We start from the raw sequence: 20632 nt of genomic DNA on the forward strand, positions 1-20632 counted from the left end.
CCAACATACTTTGCCAGCTGTAGTTCCTGGGTGAGCGTACCCATGACAAAGGCATTAAGAAAAACTATATAAAAATAGCATTCTTTGTACTGATGTCTCGTTTGCTGTTTGAATAGTTTCAAGGAAAAGTCCAAGATGAACACGTTTTCCAATTTGCTTGCACAGACTTAGACTAGAAAGATGGTTACATAAATAGAGAACACACCAAATAAAAACAGGAGATCAATCGTATGCTTATGGATGTATTTTAATAAAAATAATTCTGTCAAAATTAAACAGAATACAATATTTCTTTTTTTAAACATGTTTCCAATACATAGGTCTTTTTTTTCAATTATCATTTTTCCTTTTTTTTTATATTGTTTTAAAGGTTTTAAAGGTCATGCTAAGTAGAGGGTAACTCAATTCACAATTCTTTTTTTTTAAATTATTTTAAGTTTTTTTTTTGTTGTCGCTAAAACTCAAAAATTCTAAATATGAAATTAAAATGATGATACAAGTCAATTGTGCACAGCTTGTCTGCAATGCCTAGATGGCATTTCTCCGTCCTCTCCAGAAGAAGTCCGTGTGACTTCAGAGGCCATGTCTGCCTCTATATTTCCAAAACTGTTCACATCCCTCCTTTCCTCCTAAACCATCAGTGCTCACATCAGCGGCTATGTCTATGCAGGGATTAGAGGGAGGGTGTGTGGTAACAGCACTGAGACGCAGCCCAGGGCTCAAACACTAAGGACAGCAAGGAGACTCGCTCCCTACAGGTATGCAACAGAGGTTGTTCTTTCATGTTTGTGTGTGTAACAGAAGTCCTTTACAGCTGTAGAAGCAGATGTGAACTGCACGTGTGGTTATTAGAATTGTTCCTATTATAGCAGGTGGTCTGTATATATATATATATTAAAAAAAAACAGCTTGGTAAAAAGTTTGACCGCATACCCTGTAGTGAAGCCCACATTGCATACACACACATCTCCAGTATTATATTATTCCATAATCCTCTACCATAAACTTAAAATGCTCTTATAAATGGTAATATTTTACACTTCAGGGTGGGATCCAAAAGCCATTAGAGTGACAGCCTGCCACTGGTCAGACAACATTCAGTCATTGCTATTTGGTAAAATATAAAGTCTGGTGTAAAGAACATAAAGGATTCAAATGTTTCAGATAAACTTATGGGACGGATGAAAAAGTTTGTTATCAAAAGCCAAATTACTGATGCGTATGGAAATGGAAAACATTTGGGTCAGATTTAAAATGTTGCCCTTTAACAATCATCTGGTTAAATACAGAGACAGAAAGCAGATGACGATGATCACAACTCGCCCCTCCTAAAAAAAAAAAACCCCCGACTGCTTAATCACTGAAGTGAGTAATTCAAAATAATAAAAATGTCATGTGTCAAAATAACAATTGGTCTTCTTAAAGGGGAACCAAACATGTCCAATATTAAATAACGAAAGTCATTATGAAGAAAATAATGTTATGAACTGAGTGCAATGTATAAAAGAAAAATTGTAATAAATGATCAAAGCCCAACTTTATTTAGCTGGCTGGCAGTTAACTAGACTCAAAGTTTACCAGCTAGGTAACTACAGCAAAGAAAAAAAGGGAGTTGTGTCTTTCTCTGAAAAACATTGTTGGAATCATAACACTATTGAAGTAACTTTGAATGACCCGGCTAATGTTAGCTGCTGCCGTTAATGCTGGCTCTTCACTTTGATGCCGAGTAAAATATCCAAGACAACAGGCCAGCCTAGCTAATTAGCAACTAGCTGGGTAGCATATGTAGCCTTGCTAGCTTAGTTACTGCGCAGCGTCTTCATGAGCTGCAAAAACTGATTGGTTGATTCAAAATGACAAAAAGGCTAGAAGGTTTGCTGCTACTGGCGGGTCAGCTAGCTACTAGCCAATGGTAGCAGTTGTTGAGCCTGTCAAGAGAAGCTGCCAACGTGATAGGTTCAAATGTAAAGGGACGGGCAGTGGCGATAACTATTTGAAGGAAAAGCATCGCTGGGTCAACTGCAATCACAAAATAAAAGCCCTTTTTAAAGAGGGCATTTTGAATAGACCAGTACATCACAATGTACTGGTTCTATTATGTATTTGACTGATTAAATCATTCATTCGTGTAATAATTCATTTCGAAACGTCTTCCGTATTGACTTTATATTGAACACTTTGGGGCTCCATACAAAGTGGCTGACAGCGGGGACTGAAGGGTTCACAAACGATGTTGCAGCTGGGATTCAATGCTGCTGAGAGCTGGGGGTAGTAATGGGTAGTTTTTTTTTGTTTGTTCTCTGGACCTAGTTATTGTTACTGTACACTCTGGGAAACACTCTGGTACAAAGGTGTGGTTTTGGGTCATAGCCTACCCTACAGTATAAATAGACTATGTCCTCCTGTCTGATAATAAGCGGGGACATCGCCAAGTCACATTTCTGAATGTAGGAGAGATGGTGGTGTCCGAAAAGAAAAAAAATAAGCCTTATTCCAACATGTTCAACTTTTGTTCACAACCTTTGAGTGCTTTCAAATCAAATCGTCAAATTGAAGGAAAGCCTGTGATTTAATCATCACAAAGTAATTGCGACAGACACATGCCCAGGCTGTGGGCCAAGTATAAAAAAAAATAGACTGCAGTAATGAAATCCTAAGGGGTAACTTGACTTTTAGAAATACAAACACACACACTGTTGCTTGTTAGTCTTCCTTTTGATTCAGAATTTTCGCGAAGCCGACACCAAAGTGACCATGATAATAGTGTTAGCTTGAGTCCCAAGAGCAGCTGTTGTAGTTGCAGCTATAGGGCTGAGCTCAACACCCTGCAACCCTTCTCATTGATTTGTCAATCCTGTAAGCCTAGTCATTGCAGTTAAATTAAGCCTCCAACACCCTGGAATATTCCATCACTAAAGCCCTCCCTCTTGTTAACGGCAGTGTTCGTCACCATAGAGGCCTTTCAATTATGTTTTCTTACACAGGTGATGTTTTTTTTTAGCATGTGTCATGTTCTTTGGCTACCCGCCTATTACTATAGATCAAATTTGAAACTTTTCACTTTTCTCCTACATAAGTTCTATATTATATTTTATGGGGATGAAGGGCTCAGAGAACATCTGCCTTCTGTTTCTTACATGATGTGAATAATCCTCAGGCTTTGTGAAAGTGACATGCAGTTGTCAGGGGGCGGGGCACCGTGGTAATCAGATGAGGGTATTTTGGTACATATGATATGGTGAAAAACAACAATGTGGTTAAAATACTGATCGCAGGGAATCAAAATCCACCCATTAAAACAAAAGAAGAAGAAGAAGAAAAAAAAAGGGGAGGTACAACTTCTTTTGTCCAGGATGGGCACAACAAACTTGACAAAAAAAGAACTATAAAAATGGCTAGATAAACAGAATAATAATTAATTATTTTTAAATAGTGTCACACATCTCTGTATTTGATAATACTAAATTAAAAAAAGGTAAGCTTTCTTCTTCTTCTCTCCCGCTCCTCGGCTGCTGCTGCTGCTGCTGCTGCTGGCTGGGTCTGACGGACAGCCAAACACACCAATCACACACATGCTCTTTTCCTCCGTCGCCATGACAACTATCTGCTGGACATGCCTTCTCTCAGTGCTACTTAACATTAACCTGTGGAGAGATGAGTAATCGTCTAAGCAAGGTAATAATGTTGTTATGTATGTGTATATATATATATTATCAGTAAGCATCATAATTTAACTGTATAATGTGGCCGTTCTGACTATGGCTAATGCTAACTTTGCACCCGCGACCACTAGGCAAAACATTTAGAAATAATCTTACACTACATAAATCTTATCAAACGCTTAGTTGTCTCTCAAGCTGACATGTCAAGTCAACATGGACATTTTCCCTCTGGATTAACTGATGTGGTTATAGGGATCTATTTCTAGGGCTAACCAAGCTAGCTGCACAATAGTATGTTTTCGTGTGCAAAGCTGTGCCTCACTGTGAACAGATGCTTCATAAGTGGTATAACATGAGAGATCTGGTTAAGCTATGGTCCAGTTAAAACAAAAATTGATTGACACAAAGTGCAATGGCTTCTTCCAGCTGACTATTATCAGGATTGACACAACATATTACTGAGATGGTGTTTCTTTGGTCTTCAACTAAAGGGTCACCATACAGAAAGAAACAGCAATAACTACCCTTACAAAGAAAGTGTTTATTGTTATATTGCAGATTAAAAGCTATTTTGGTTAGCTGACAAGCTATCAGTAACCACCTATGCAATTGGCTATTAAAGCTAATCCATGGGAGCTGAAAATGACTTATGTTAAATCTTGGTTTATCTGAAGAGCTTTTGGAGGCTTATGAGGCCTTGAAATAATGTTGTAATGCAGATGTCTACCTTTCAGAATCCAAACATGGCAAACACCATGTTGACATGAACCATAGTCAGAATTAAGAGAACAACCACCATTTTGTGAAAGCATCAGTATTGCTGCTATGGTCGCCTGCAGTTTAAAAAACACATGATTGTGAATTTTTAAGTTGTGATTAAACTGTCAGACACTGGATTTGAGTCATAATAAGCGAACTCACCAGGACCTGGGCTAGTGCAAAAAGTTGTCTACTCTGGCGAAGGAGCAGGAACCAGAGCGAACTCTGGCCATGAGCTGAACACACTCTGTGGCCTGGCCCAGCGCTAACATCAGCGGCGGCTGCTTGGGCAGATTTTGGGACTCTAGAGCAGAAAAAATACAAAGAAAAAACACAGTCACTTCAGAGGAAGCCGTTTGCTTGTGGAGTTCTCATACAGCAGATCATTGCTCTAAATGCGTGCACTAATGGCTTAGTATCTATCAATCTATATCTATCTATCTATCTATCTATCTATCTATCTATCTATCTATCTATCTATCTATCTATCTATCTGAGATTTATTTATTTAAAATAAGGACAGTGCAAATTGATGGACAATAATTTAAATAGGCAAGATAATATCAGGTGGCAAATTTACTTTTTTTTCGTTTTAAATACTTTATTTTTGGATTTTTAAAAAGAGAGTAAACACACACAACTTTAAAAGATAACATTGGTGTTGAAGTTCTCAGGAAATATTCCAGAGAGATGTGCTGCTGTTATTGCTGCACAAGGTGGACATACCAAATATAAAAGATAAAAGTGGAAGTTGTAGTTTTCTAACATCAGTGTTAGACAAGTAGAGTGTGTGTGTGTGTGTGTGTGTGTGTGTGTGTGTGTGTGTGTGTGTGCATGCTCTTTACCCAGTATGGCGCTGTTGAGTGCGGAGCAGAGGGATTCTCTCTGCGTAGGGTCTAACTGCTGGCCCACGGGGCAGGTCCAGGGGTCTGAGTATGCTAGCAGACTGAATGCATCCTACACACACACACACACACACACACACACACACACACACACACACACACACACACACACACACACACACACAGTCATAAGGGCTTATATGGATACAACTGTGTGGAGCAAACATTCTGAAGTTCTCGAGGTCGGCCTTATGATGAGTCATTTGGCCCTCAATGCACCTATCCTGTTTCTGAGGGCTTAGTGAAGCAACCATCAACAGCTTGATAAAAAAAATTAGCACCTTAGCTATCGGAAGATTTTTGTCCTGGGTGAGTACAACGAACGAACAACAAAATCTGTCAATTTTGTGTTTATGTGTCTGCTGGATGTGTAAGTGGGTTAACAACATAATAGGCTGACAGTAAAGCATGTTTCTGTCTCTTGGCTTGGACTCAGTCTGACCCCTGGTGGTTAAAATCTAACAGCAAAAGGAAACAGTAAAATTGTAGCCTATTTCAGAATAATAGTGTTTCTTGGAAAGGTGCCCATTTCTGCTGGGGCTTTTTTTTATATATATATATAAAGCAATAAGTACAACATTATGATATTTAGGAAACTGCCTGAGTCCAACACAACACATGTGACAGACAGCCCCCCCTTTGGCAGAACCTTTATCATTCTTGTGCAGTTTGGATTGTTTTCCAGAGTCCGTATTGTTCTCAGAGGGCCTGCTTATGAATCAGAGGGCTCAGTCTGCAGTACAAAGTCATTTGAGCCTTCTCCTTTGCACCACAGAACCGAGCCAGTGTTTGTAAGACAGTTAGGACACCATCTGCTTTAATGGAGCACATCCTAAATCGAACATCGCTCAAATTCCTGCAGAATGCTGGGACCAGGATTTTTCACTGTCGCCAACAGGAGGAATCTCTTCGGCCACGGTCCTGACCTCCCTTTAACCTGTCGTAGCACAGCTGTTATACCAAGGCAAGAACTGTGTACACACACATACCTGTAACATCTTCTTGTGTGTGGCATTCTTGCCATACTCGCGGCACAGCTGTTCATTGAGGCCCTGCAGCTCCCGGCCAAACTGGATCATCCTCTCTGTGGCTGCCTGGTTCCCACCGCAAAGCTGTCGGCCATTACTGCAAGCCTCATCCGCTGCTGACACACACACACACACACACACACACACACACACCGTCAATTTAAGAACCAAGAACAGAAGAAAATATGAATGACAGGAGCATATAGAGTTGAGAGCTCTGTGTTTGTTTGTGTGTGTGTGTGTGTACCTGTGACCCCATTGCCAATGCTGTTGTCATCTGGCTGAAGGATCTCTTCGTGTTTGTATGTGCCATTCATGATCCGTGCTGAGGAGCCCTCGGTAACTCCGTTGGTATAGTGCTCTGCTTCGATCTCCATCTCACTGTCACTACACACACACACAAACACACACAGGCACACACACACACACACACACACACACACACACACACGAGAATAGCATACGGTGAGTTAAACTCAAATGATGAAAGTTTATAAAATAATGAACATAATGTAAACAAACTATACTCTATTTTGACAGGTATTTTTAAGTCACTGGCCCAGTTACCTAATCAGCTCATTTGAACTGGACAGACAGAACAGCAAACCATGACTTACATTAACACTGAACAACAACTACTTGTAACTATAATAATACCATTGCTGAATCCTGGAGACCTGATGACATCACTACACGCCCTTTTACAACAGTGATCCATTGAAGCAGAAACACAATCATTTAGGACAAACAGCCTGGTTTCATCCACATCCCCAGTATTTAGCCTTTTATTTAAACCACTAACTTACTCATTTAATTTAAGTTGCACGCATTCAATTTTCCTCATTACGGTCTACTACAGCCTTGTAAAACTGCATCCCAGGCAGCACGTCACAATAACTTTAACTACAGGGAGTCAGTGCTGAATTAGGATGTAACTCTGCTAAAAGCCAATGGAGGATCACAGCAAAATAAATTGTAGCAGCAGTAATCTTTTTGTTTTTCATTTCCAATTAATAATACACCCTGAAAACTAGGTTTCAAATCTTAAATATTTTTCTACAACATCAGCCATTCATGACGGAGTTAGATTCATTAAAGGTAAAGTGCAGAATAAAACCTCCTTGGTCACTACTGATGAAGAGTCAGATTTGAATTGATCCACAGTGGCTCCAGTGCCAACCTTAGAAAACAACATAGTCTGCCTACTGTGTCACTCATAGTTAGTCATTTGAGTCAATAGGTTTTTTTAAAGACCTTTAACAGAATAGAAGATGCACTTCCTCAGCATAGGGCTGCATCTAAAGTCAACTTTGCAGGGATCAGATCATCTAATAGAAATAAAATGGCTCCTGTTTGTTTTCACATTGGGCAATCAAACTGACTCTCTGTATAAATATTCCAGTAGCACAGTGTGAAGTGTATCAAGGTGTCGTTGAGGCTGCCAATGTTCTTGTTTGTTTTTTTATTTGCCTGCGGCGATATATTTGAATATCTTTAAAATGACAGCTGAAATGATTTATTGATGATAAAGTATCCCAGTGTGGCATAACTGCAGAATAATGTGTCCGTGCTTTCACCATACAATGTGGGTATCTGCTGCATCTGATACCCTTAACAAAACCTTACCCCCCTTTGCAACAGAGACAACATGTCTTGTCAGGGTCAGGGTCAGGGTAAACTTTATTGTCCTGTTAAGGAAATTTGTCTTGGGCATTGTGCTACATTTTGCTTAACCAGTAGACAACAACAATATGACACAGTAAAAACACAGTAAAACCTTGTCTTGTCTGCTCTTGCTACCTGGTTTCCTGGGTGCTGTTGGCGCTGTGTGGCTGGCTCTTGGTGGAGTCTGAGGAGTTGGACTCTGAGTAGTTGACAGAGGAAGGGGAAGAGGAAGTGGAGGAGGATGCAGAGGAGGACACACTGGGGTATTTGAGGCTGCCAGCAGCACCGTGGCTCTTTGACTTGTTGGGGGGAGTCACCCCGTTACTGCAGGTGGGGCTGTCTGCTCCTGGGGAGTAAGTGGATGAAAACCAAGACACTTGTCACATCTTGTACAATAACTGGGGAAAATTCATGGGAGTGGAAGTGTCATACAACACTACAAGAGATGAGCTTGTGTGTATTGAGGGTCGTCCCCGACTAAGAATTAACATAGTCGAATCTGATTGGTCCGATCTTGCCTGTAGTTGACAATCCTCCAATCATGTTCTCTTTCTGCTCGTTGAACTATATTCTCATTCACGCCCAGTTTGTCCTCTTGAGATTGATTTAAAGCTCACAAATTATTTTAAAAAGTTCTATTTACATTATTATTAATAATAGGCTGATATTTATATCACGCTAAGACTATGAGAATGTGAGATCGCAATTCAAATAGTGGACTATTCAGGGTCCCCCCCCCTATTGCGTACCTCCACTGTGCAGGTGTGTGTTGCTGGCTCCGTGGCGGGGGCTGAGGCTGGGTGAGCCGGGGTAACTGTCCTGGGACTTGGGCGAGCGAATGGTCAAGCAGCAGACCTCACTGTCTGTGCCGTTCACCATCTCCACAAACTGACGACACCTGAAAACAGGGTTCCCACACACATTAACACTCATTCATTGTCAAATCCACGACTTTTCCATGAAATTGACCCCATTTCTATAACCTTAAGCTGGGAACACACCGCATTGGCCGCCTGCGGCGGTTGGCCGCGTGAATGCAGGAGGTTCGCCGCTTGGTCATATTGGGCCATGTTCACCGCAGTCGCCGCCGCGGCCAACCGCAGCCTCATCGTAGGCAGCGGTTGGCCGCGTGACAGCAGGAGGCTCGCCGCTTGATCATATTGGGCCATATATTCCTGACGCCGACGCCGAGATCAGACCCGTCACACTTACGGTGCAACAACAACAACAGCATGGTCCAGCTGTGCCAAAAAATACAGATGTAGGTTCACTGTGTAACCAGCGGCAGTCATGTCACAAATAACATTAAAACAGCATGAAGACGCACCCCGATCGCAAATACACACACATTAACAGCAATTCAGCAACATATCTAAACACAATAACAACAGCAGTGTGTGCTCAGCGGCTAAAATAAAGGCAAACATCAGCCTACCTGAAAGTGAAAGTGTGCCGGCTGACGGAGGACAACACCGGTTCTTCGCTGCACTATATTGGAATTCCACACGGACACCGCCGTCAAGTTTGGGTATATTATCCTCAGGAACAGCACACAGCTTGGTGAGTTTCACTATGCTAACCGGCGCTACCTTGGCTAAAGTACAACCAACAGCTAAACAGATGCAAAATAGCCTACACATATTTGCAGAATGTATTGGAAGCCCGATGTCCTCACTCCACACGCCCACCTCGTCTTGCAGACCACCGCCACCGGGCAATCTCAACGCTGATTGGCTGTGGAGGCGCGGTGCCCGGCGGCGCTGCAGAAAAAGATGAAAAATTTCATCTTTTTCTGCGGCGCTGTGCTCGCCGCACAAGCCTTCGATTCACGCTCCTTCGATGACACAATTTCTATGCGCCGCTAATGGCCGCGCTCCCGATTCACGCGCCTCTCATGAGGCGCGGCCACGCGCCGCGCAAGCCCCCGCCGCTGGCCGCTGGACGCCGATTATTGGGTGGACGCGCGGCCACGCGCTAGTACATTGACTTTGTATGTAATCTCGCCGCGCGGCCAGTGCGGTGTGTTCCCAGCTTTATAGTAGTATAGGTAGGTATGTACTCACTTCAACATGAATAGTAGGTTGGGGTTGTGTTCTAACAGGCCGGGGTAAAGCTGCTGAGTAGCTTCTATGGCTTCGCCCACACGTCCTGCCAGCACCAGCTTCTGTATTCCTATAAGGCAAACGTTAGACGGTGCTATTTACAGTATATCGATCAAGAGGAACCATGCTTTCACAGCAAACATTTGATAGAGGCCAGTGCATTATTCATAAGAGGCCACAGAGGGGTCGTCAGAGCCAAACAAGAGCCACAGTCTAAAATGGACATCTTTTGTTTCAAAATAATAATGGGATACTTATTAATGACATACATATTTAATATTGAATTAAGATGAAAGCGACGTATTATTTGATGGTAACACAAGGTTTGCTTTTGAAACTTATAGCATTAGTGCACGGAGTCCATCGGTCCAATGTCAAAGTGATTAGTGGAAGTATTGCAAAGCGTCAACAACATCTCTGCTTGTTTAGGAGATGGCCTTGAACAGCAAGCTCAGGAAGTATTCTTTCAATGTTACATTTGCAAGAAGACAAATGAAAAATATGACAGAATGTGTGTGAATGTGTGTCCTTCACTCACTCTGTCTGTTCTTTATAGATGACTGGTCCTCTTGTATCAGGGTCTCTGTGGCTCTGGCGAAGGCGGTTGCGGTGGCACAGTACCCATGATGCACCAGGTAGCTGGACACCATACTGGAGACAAAACATAAAAAGGGGTTGATTGGAACTACAGTCAGCCAACCCACACCAAAGAACCACAACAAGTTGGATAGTTACTCTGACTTCCTAAAACCTACTATCGGTGGCTCTCGAGATCCAAGCCCATTGCTTCTTAAAGAGGACATACATCTTTTTAAACCGTTCACACAAATGGGGTTTAGTTTTTAGAAAATACTCAACAGTTTGTTTAAACATCTGGGCGTTGTAGTTTCTAGATTAGAACATGTTACTCAAACAATTTGTTAGGGAATTTGTTCAGGCGCGGAGTGATACAGATTTTAGTCCTGTAGTGTTAGGACTGAATCTAAAGTGTGTGTTCATGTTAGTGAGGTCATAATACTTAAATTATTATATTATTATATATATATAGTTTTCAGACATCAGTGAAGCTCTGTGTCACACAGAAATAAGATGCTGTATATGCCACTCAAACACATTGTTGTTGCAACAAGGTGTGTGAATGTTCTTATGCCACACTGTCAGGTTTTGCTGCATATTAGTTAAAGGATTAAAAAAAATACATATGTTTTAATTTTTTTAATTTAAGTGATGCAATACAGGACAAGACAGGTGAAAGACATGACATTAGGTGGGGGACATGACAACTTAAGTGTTCACATTTAAGACAGCACGGACAAGACAAAAACAAGAAGGAAGTCATTGTATATTTTCACATTGTTGTTAATAGGCACCGTGTGTGTGTGGGTGCAGGGGTGTGGGGGGGGGGGGGGTACTTGGATCTTACTTCTGCAGTACGGCCTGCCACTCCCCCAGCCTCTCTCCTATGGGGAAGCGGGCGATCATGCCGTGGATCTTAGCCCTCCATTCGCTCATGTAGTCCTCGATGTCGAAGACAAACGGCTGCTGGCCAAAGTTAGCGTCTACGATCTCGCCCGGGGTTTGCAGGCCCACAGTGGGGTACAGGTTGGGCTGGTACACGGTAAGACAACCAACAATAAAATCAGGTTAAAAACACGTATTTTTACGTATTTAATAAGTGAATACAGAATCAAGTGGCATTAAATTGGCATCATCTTAATACTGTAAAAGATGCATGCTGGTTATTAGTATAAGGGGGAAGTTGGCTTGTTTATCTCATATGTCCAGCTTGTCAAACTGGGACACTAAAGAGCGCAGTCAGTCCCCCGGTCGCCCCATTATAACAACATATTATTCTAGGAACATCCAGATTTGTAAAAATCTACTGGACATGCATACGTATAAGCACTTAGTGAAAGTGTTGGTTATTGAAAGCCTCAGGTGACGGCCTGTTGGATAAACAGGCTCGCCGACAGCACTCACTGTGAGATTGTCATTGGATTATAGGTTTCAGTTGGACTTTGATCTTTTGGTAAATGCAAAGGCCACCGACAGGGTATGAAATAAACACAGTCTCCCGCTTGAATGGTGCTTTAGGTTTTGAGAGTGGTTGGTAACTCAATCTGCTCCGTGGCCAGCAGCGGCCAACTGCGATTGAGACTTCCTGTTCTATTCTTAAAAAGGCATTTGGCTGGTAAAACCCTTAAAGTGGCTGCTCTTTTTGTTTTAAGGGGAATGTTCCAGCCACTGTGGCCACTGGACCAAAAAAAAAGGTCAGTTTCCAACCCAACAACCGCAATAAGCTGCAGCTAGATATGTCCAGTTACATGCCATTACATAGTTACAGGAATGGTTTGGTATCACAATATTAGCTCGCATTGTACATCTTTTAGGTGAGTGAAAACCTGATGCCAAGTACACCAAACAAATAAATTGTCATTTCATTAATATATAGTTTTATACAATAACAATTAAATAAAAAATCATAATTTTGTGACGCCCATATAATGATACTTACAGGGAGGTCTGTGAAGGCTACACCTAAAGGGGGTAAATAGACAAACAGGTCAAGTTAAAGCAGAGTTTCCATGACTACTTCAAGCTATGAATTAAGCAATAAAGAATTAAACAATCACTTAAAAGCATCAAACAATTCTAACAAATACATATACAAATACAATACATGCACACACCCACCTAAACTAATGCCATTTTTGGTGTAAAAACAAGTGTTGTTGATGAGGTTGACGCAGCAGCCTATGACGTCGCCCGTGGTGAATGTCGGGCCGTAGGGTTGACCCGTCCCGGAGGAGCAGAAAGAGTGGCCGTCATCCCCGTGGTAACCGTATGAGTGCTTGTCCCATCCTAAAAATAGCACAGGGATTAGGATTAGTTTTGTTATGTTATACTTGGGCCCCTTATGGAAAAATATGCACGGCAACGGGGGCCTGCTTCCCATTCAGTTTGACAGTGTGCACATCACTATCACTATCACTATGTGGGTGATGCGCAAGGATAAACAGTGGTCTGGATACACAGGAGAATCTGAGGTAAAATGACTTGCTAAAAAGTCACTTTTAACACTGAAGGAGAGGAGACAGTTAGTCATTGACCTCCCATGCACAGATTTTCCTATCTGACTACTACTGCCTACAGAGCGTCTTGTGAAAATCCTCACACACACACAGTACACACACACAGTACACACACACACACAGCGCAGTATTGACGGTGACCAGCAGGTGGATCTCATCCATGTACAGAAACTGGTGAGTCACTGACAACAGGAACAGCTTTACTTGTGTGTCTGTTACAGTATGTATTTTTGTACAACCCCATTCTTTTCGGTGACACCCATGTGTTTCCTACTGGGAAATGTCAAAATGTCTCCCGTGAAAACAAAACACAACAACGCCTAAAGTCAATGTTTAAATTACAGTTAGCTCTTTCCAGTTAATCGCTACTGTAACCTTAAGCAGTGAGTCACACAAACATATGCTTTAAATGGAGCAGGAGATTTGTGACCCCTCGTCAAAAATGTTGGCTTCTACATGCCGGTCTAATGATGTTCAAGTATATGGGTAACTACATTAATTACTTCAATTTAACAAAAAGAGATAAACAAATTTTTTTTTTTTTTACTTCCAGTTAGTATTTGGTCTGGCCATGAAATAGTTTGTGACCTTCATTAAAACCACCAATAGTTAGTTTTATTACAGATTGGATTTTGTACTAACACACACACACACGCAAACAAAAGCAAGCACACTAGATACAGCCTGCCTAACAGTGAGCTTTAGAATTGCTGGGAGGCCGTCTTTATGCTAAGCTAAGCTTAGCTAATGATCTCCTGGCTCTAGCTTCAGATTTTCTTGTGCAGCGTTGAGAGTGTTCCAAAAATACAGTTCCATTTAACTATATTGTGAAGACTCCATCCACAGGGTAACAACATGACACTACTCATGGTTGTTTAGGAAATGATTAGGACAATACAGACCAGTATAAATAATGCTTTGCCATGTAATTGAAGTATACATTTATACGTCCATTGAACCCCTAAGACTCACTTGGCAGTAAAGCCAGTGCGTAATTTGACCTCAAATAACCATTCATCTCTTTATGTATATTTACAACCACATTACACACACCACTTCGTAAAGAGGCAATAAGCAATCTGTACAGGTGTCCAGTATTCTGCCTATCAAAGAGACATCGAAATTGGTCTGACCCCAGACAGATTCCATGTGCAGTTCTCAAAGCTAGAATACAACCTCAGGGGACAGCATTTTAGAGAATGATGATTTGTCTTTGAATGTAACATGTAACATCTCTACCAAAGAAAACCAAGATGGTTCTCTGTCACTTGGGGTTGAGTGAATCTACATCAATCGTGGGGTGTCTAGAACACACAAGTCTGGACAAAGATCACACAACTGCCATTTCAGCGTAACAAAAAGCTGACAACATGGCATGAATCGGATGCCCACAGCATGATTACCTCTACAGCGATTTGGAGACTATATTTGCTTACATCCCACATTGACTTGAGTTATTTGGATGACATGGCACTTAATGGCTAAAGTTTTTACTCTAGGGCGCCCGTAGCTCAGTGGGTGGGGAGCCCGGGTCAGTTATCTGCATGTCCTCTCCTCATTGCCCCATTTCAACTCTGTCTCTCCAAACCTGTCTAATAAAGCAAAAATGCCCAAAAAAGAATCTTAAAAAAAAAAATTAATACGAAATTTTGGGTTTTTGCTCTAACCCAATTTGGTAGTACTTCCTCTTCCTGAAGACAGCGGAGCAGAAAAGGGGGGCGTGAAGCGGACAGCGTTCAAGCTTGCTGCCACTCTGTCGGTGTCTCTCCTCAATCACCCGCACGTCTGCCCGTTGCCAAAAAGCAAAGCGGGGTTAGTGAAAGTAGGTCGTCGCGGGTGAGGCGAGATATTAGATGCGTACTTGTATACGTGTATCTGTGGACATGTTGGCAACGTATTAACTTAAGCCAAATGTGTTCTTGTTTTTTGTGTTAGGGTCGTTTGCTGTATTGGTGTGTTTTCTTTCAACTTGAGTGCATGCTGTTCGGTCTCTCCGTGCGTTCTTTTGTGCAATTGTTTGTGTGTGTGTGTTAACTTCTGTGTGTGTGTGTGTGTGTGTGTGTGCGCTCGGTGAGGTATTAGATTAATCTGCTGACAGGGATATTGCCTCTAAAGCCAGACTCACTGCTCCAACATGCTAATGAAATGGGCAGGCCTCCACAGCAGGATCAGACACAGAGGTCAGCGCAGTGGAGAACATTGTACTATTAAGACACACACACACACACACACACACACACACACACACACACACGCAAGTTCTCAAGCCATACTGTATACACAAGAATGCACTAGTTATCAAGCCATATGCAGTGTGTGTGCAGAAGACAGACATAAAAGTATATGCACAGTCACAAATAAGTACATGCAATCAGTCAGTCCAGGACACACACACACACATACTGTACAAGAGAGTGTTGGGAAAATGTACACTGGCACAAACACACTCAGTCATTCAGAGTTAAGGCAATCAACGGTAATCTGTCTACCAGGGCTAAGAGACCATCTGTAGTGGAAAAACCTAGCAACCAAAAATATTTTCACAACTAGTGTGAGAGCGAGCAGGTTTTGGAAAACACATCCGTCCACGCTATGCTGTTCCACGCCATTCCAACCTTTGTGTGACATTTGACACGTGTGAATCAAGAACAGAGGAGAATGAATGATCTTTGTGTATGTATGTGAGAGAGAGGGCGCGTGTGTGTGTGTGTGTGTGTGTGTGAGACTAGAGTCTGCTGAACTAGCTTGCCCTGGTGTATCCCACAGCATTCCACAAACCTGGGCCAGCATTCAGATCTCGACTGGTCAATAAGCAGGTCAAATGGCCCCAGACAGTGGGGGCTGGATGTCCCACAGTGTGATTGGGCAGAGCGGAGGAGTGCCCCCACCTCCCCCCACCCCGATAGGGGCAAAGAGGGCTTTATACTAGGGCTATTCGGGCTGCTAAATGGCTACTACGCTTCCTCCTATGTCATCAGGGATCGCTGAACCATTCACAGATGTCATTGTAGTGTGTGTGTGTGTGTGTGTGTGTGTGTGTGTGTGTGTGTGTGTGCGTGCGTGCGTATGGACATAGTGGGCCATGGGGTTGAGCACAAGAAGAAAAAACAATACAGCGGGGAACAGTAAACGAAGAGGAAACAACTAAGGTATTCCTCTTCTTGTGCTTTGAATACTCTTTCAAAATCCTTTTCTTTTCTTTTTTTACTCAAAGCTATAAATGACAGAATCATGTCATGGCTTCAGAGCTGCGTTGCACTTTTTGTTGGCTAATAACTTACAGAGAGTCAGTCCACACAGCACAAAGGGTCGGATGATTGTTTTCAGGCTGCTCATGTTTTCTTATTACATCTTTGATAGTAGCATCTTTGTTCTCTCAATCCTCCTGGCATTGGACTGAGTGGCCCATGGTCTGAATCCAACTTTACAAACTAGACAAAGACAGCCACCCCGTCACTGTGATTCAGTGAAATTCAACACAATTTATTTTGTTGAACTTTTAAGGGGGGAATTTACTCAGGGTCACGAGAAACTACTCTGTGAAAACACTCTGGGTTTAATCCTGCACTCTGAGTTGCTCAAATCAGAGCTGAGCAACTCTGGGTTTTCGGTTTCAGAACAGTGGATCAGCGTTGGGTCAATCGACTCTGAGCGTGTTCACTCTGGGTTGATTGCGTGCGTAAAAGCCATCGTCAATGGATCGCTGATAACATGATTCACCATGGAAATGCTTGATCCTCCCACTTATCGACTTCTAAAAAAAAAAGAAAAAAACTTCTCCGCTCCTCCCACTAGAGTAAGAAATATTATCGAATGAGTTTATGGTATGGAGAAGAATTGATGGGGATATTATCTCATAACTCTGATCTAATCACCTCGGCCATTCAGAAAAACAACGGGGGGGACATTTTTTGTCAATAGAATCATTAAGAGAAGCAAGTCTATTTTAAGAATTAAGTTACGCATATCAGCAGCAGCAAACAAGCTGGCGACGCACAGCATTGCTGACAGTGTTTTATATTCGCTGTATTATGTAGGCAAGCTATAATAGCCTACTGTGCAGTAAACAGACTGTCGCTTCTTTTAAATGAGTGAAAGACATACACGTCAGACTCATTAGATTTCCATTGTAGAGCTTGATTGATTTATTATCAGATCCCTTGTCCTCTAGTGATCACAGTTTAAATTATCATATTATTTCTATATTCATATACGGCTATTTAATGAGGCTCGTCTGTAACTTTGGGATGACACAAGTGAACAGTAACGATCGCGTGCAGCCCCAGCCGCAGAATTACATTTGAACCTGACAAAAATCCCTATTAATAAAAAGAAGAATGATATAGGCCTACATACAATACAAAAAGGTTTATTAATCTGAATGAAGAACATGTTCACGATGTGTAAGGTGGCCGCCATATGAACGAACGAGGGCTGAGAACAAGGCTACTGATCAGATAAATGATCGATCAAACGTAAAATCATCAGTACATGATAAACACATCCCGATGGAGATTTCTATGGATTGATTTTGCTTTAAACTGTACAGGGACACGTTGTAACAGTGACTCTTTCTTCAGTCGGAGCTGCAGCGTAACAAACTCAGGGTAGGTCTAACCACCTCCCGAGCAGGTTAGACCCACGGCGTATGTTGCCGCAGTAACTGACTCTCGGTAACGCTGAACCTGCTACCTGAAACGGAAAACCCAGAGTTTCCACTAACTCAGAGCGAACAAACACTGGGTTGCCTCAAAAGCAGCTACCTGAAACAGGGCTCTGGACTACAACGTTAGATGTGGCTCTGGCGGGAGCTTGGTCATAAATAAAACAATGATGATGAGTCAGAATACTCCGTGGAGTTTCATTATGGGTAAAGGAGGATAATAGAATCAGCATTTTGAGGGATAATGGAGCAAGTGGGTCCTGTTGTGTGCATATCACGTATTCACACGGCCATGCCACCATACGTTTCTGATGCCAGTTACTGATGGACAGCTAATATGTACAGGCAAAGGCGGGGCAGAAGAAGATAGCTAGCTTGAACACCCAAGAGTTAATTGTTCACAGTCTTAGATATTATAAAAATTGCATTCAATATATTTTTTGCAGACCTCAAGGATAAACACTTTTTGTGCGTACTGTTAAAAGGTGGAGTCAGTGATTCTGGAGAATGCTTGTTGTCAAAATCACTTTTTGTCAAAACCTGTGAATATCTCCTAACGATTTGCTATCTGTCCATGCTGTGTGTGCTGAAAAGAAAAATCCAGTGTTAACACAAAACACACACATATGTGTTGCTAGCTACAATGGAACCCTTTGTTTACATACCCTTTGTTTACATATCTGTTTATGGAGCCTAGGCTGTGTATTAACACCAGCTTTTTTTAAGCGCATAGTCGTACACACAGTACGGATAGGTAGCGTGAGGAGATATTCACTGATTTTGACATTAAGGGATTTTGACATCAAGTGTTCTATTGTAGCAAGCTGTGAGCTGAAGTGTAAAATGAATTTAACACTGTTATATAAACTTTAAACAAAACTGAATTCAGGCTACTAACTGACAGAATGTTTTGTTAAACAACCTGCTACGACACCCTTGTGATGATGTGTGAGAAAAACATTCAAAATCAAAATACACAGAAACCTAAAATGAATGTGTCTCATTCACCAAATATATTGATATCTGTAAAGGACTGTTTGAGCGGTCCACTATTAAAAAGTCCTATATCAGATCAGTGAGGTCATGATTGAAGCTGGAGTCAACTGGTCCATTATAATATGACTGCTCCGTTGAGACATGCCCTGACATGTTCTTTCTGCAGCGGACAACACCAGCCACATTGCATTACCATAGCAACGCCACACAAAAATATTGGCACTCCTCCAGCTACTTTCACTGATCCACGACATCCATTCCTTGTCACTTTCCTCCTTCCTTTTAATCTACATTTATAGTAGCTCCACACATGCAGGTGTCCTCTTGTCAACTCCATCCCTCCCCCACTACATCCAGCAGCAGAATTATATACAGACTGAGTGAAAACAATGACTAACACTCAGCCCTTCTCCTGTGTTTACATTGTTGAATAAGAGAGCTATCCCGTGATGTAAAGGCTAGAGTTAACTCACCACATAGCACAGTCAAATGCTTGATTGTAATCTGAGCCAATGGGGGTGGCTGATACCGCAGCCTAGTTAAAGCTAGGGTGGGTAACTTTTTCACTGTAATATTTGGCAAAAATTTAATATTAGCCATTCAGAATATCTACTCATCACTTTGCTCTCCCCTGCCTCTGTGTGCCAGCCCCAAAAATTGCCACCGCTCATGTACACTTTGACCAATCAGAGCGAGGCTCCGATTCTCCGTTCTTATTGGCTGTTGGGACTGTCCATTCACTTTGGCACCGACGTTGTTGCGTCAGTTGCGTGAGCGTTCACGACCCTAGCAGTCTGACAGTTTGACACTACGGCAGCCAACAAACAGCAATGTCTACCATCAACGGCCCCTAAATGTCCTATTTCCCATTTAACAACAACTGCTCACACCACTAAGACAGCAAGGATACGAGGAAAGACCGGGAAAGACACTAGTTGAAAATAAATTAACGCGCAAAACTGTCGTTCGGAGCGAGGAGCTGCAGCAGGTAGAGCATGTCAGGGAGGGACCAGAGAGAACACAAGTGGAGCAGTTGAGGTATTTGAATGGAACAGACCTGTCCTGTTTTCAACCCAAATTGAACAAAAGAATGCGGGACGGTTTGCCAAAAGGCGCTGGTCCCATCCGAATGCTAAGTAGTTTGAAATTCTGGCTCCAGGCCAATGTTACTGCTGGACGGTTGCGGCGGGGTGTGCTCACCATATACCCTCCTCTGCCGATGTTGACTAACCTTGGGACATCCTCATTTCACCCCAATTCACTGATTGCTACGACTGCAGACACCCACGTCTTGTTTGTTTCTACCGGCGTCCATTAATCAATTCATTTAGATGCCCCACCCGTCCCATTGCAATGTCCCTTAAACTCATTTCACCATGGATTTCTATTCAACACATGTTTAATCTGTCCATATATCCGTTCTCCTGCTTGTTGTGTTGTGGCGATGTTACTCACCAGGCAGCCTGTTCATGTTGACTCCCTGGGCAGACAGGCCAATGCCCATGTACCTGCACACAACGAGAGAAGAAGAATTCAAAAATGATATTACATTTCACACACCACACAGCATGTGCCCGGTCCCGCATTTAAACATGTATGTATGTAATCGGTCAAAGGTTTTATTGGGTTAAAAGGTGGAGTCAATGATTCTGGAGAACACTCGTTGTAGAAAATCGCAGTGAATATATACTCACGATCCTGTGTGCTCAACAACAAACAAAAAATCAACGCTTAGGCTCTGTAAACTGGTATTTAAACAA

General features: G+C 42.2%; 1 protein-coding gene across 2 annotated transcripts in view; it reads right to left on the reverse strand.

Annotated features, from left to right (window-relative positions):
• Nucleotides 1–239: 239 nt before the first annotated feature.
• The window catches only part of ranbp10 (RAN binding protein 10), a 36899-nt gene continuing 16506 nt past the window's right edge, over nucleotides 240–20632 (reverse strand). Inside the window, exons 3-15 of one of the 2 annotated variants that reach the window (XM_080027570.1) lie at nucleotides 20328–20380; nucleotides 12816–12983; nucleotides 12637–12659; nucleotides 11545–11729; nucleotides 10660–10772; nucleotides 10083–10191; nucleotides 8769–8917; nucleotides 8155–8365; nucleotides 6602–6741; nucleotides 6316–6467; nucleotides 5267–5378; nucleotides 4584–4725; nucleotides 240–3644 (exon numbers count right to left, since the gene is read on the reverse strand). In XM_080027570.1, the coding sequence (XP_079883696.1) occupies nucleotides 4595–4725; nucleotides 5267–5378; nucleotides 6316–6467; nucleotides 6602–6741; nucleotides 8155–8365; nucleotides 8769–8917; nucleotides 10083–10191; nucleotides 10660–10772; nucleotides 11545–11729; nucleotides 12637–12659; nucleotides 12816–12983; nucleotides 20328–20380 (1546 nt within the window). In that variant the 3' untranslated portion in view covers nucleotides 240–3644; nucleotides 4584–4594. Of the gene's footprint in view, nucleotides 3645–4583; nucleotides 4726–5266; nucleotides 5379–6315; nucleotides 6471–6601; nucleotides 6742–8154; nucleotides 8366–8768; nucleotides 8918–10082; nucleotides 10192–10659; nucleotides 10773–11544; nucleotides 11730–12636; nucleotides 12660–12815; nucleotides 12984–20327; nucleotides 20381–20632 lie in introns of both variants that reach the window. The other variant, XM_080027569.1, reaches the window with a different exon arrangement.

The sequence above is a fragment of the Ammodytes marinus genome (assembly GCF_949987685.1).
Source record: "Ammodytes marinus genome assembly, chromosome: 5".
Lineage (NCBI taxonomy): Eukaryota > Metazoa > Chordata > Actinopteri > Uranoscopiformes > Ammodytidae > Ammodytes > Ammodytes marinus.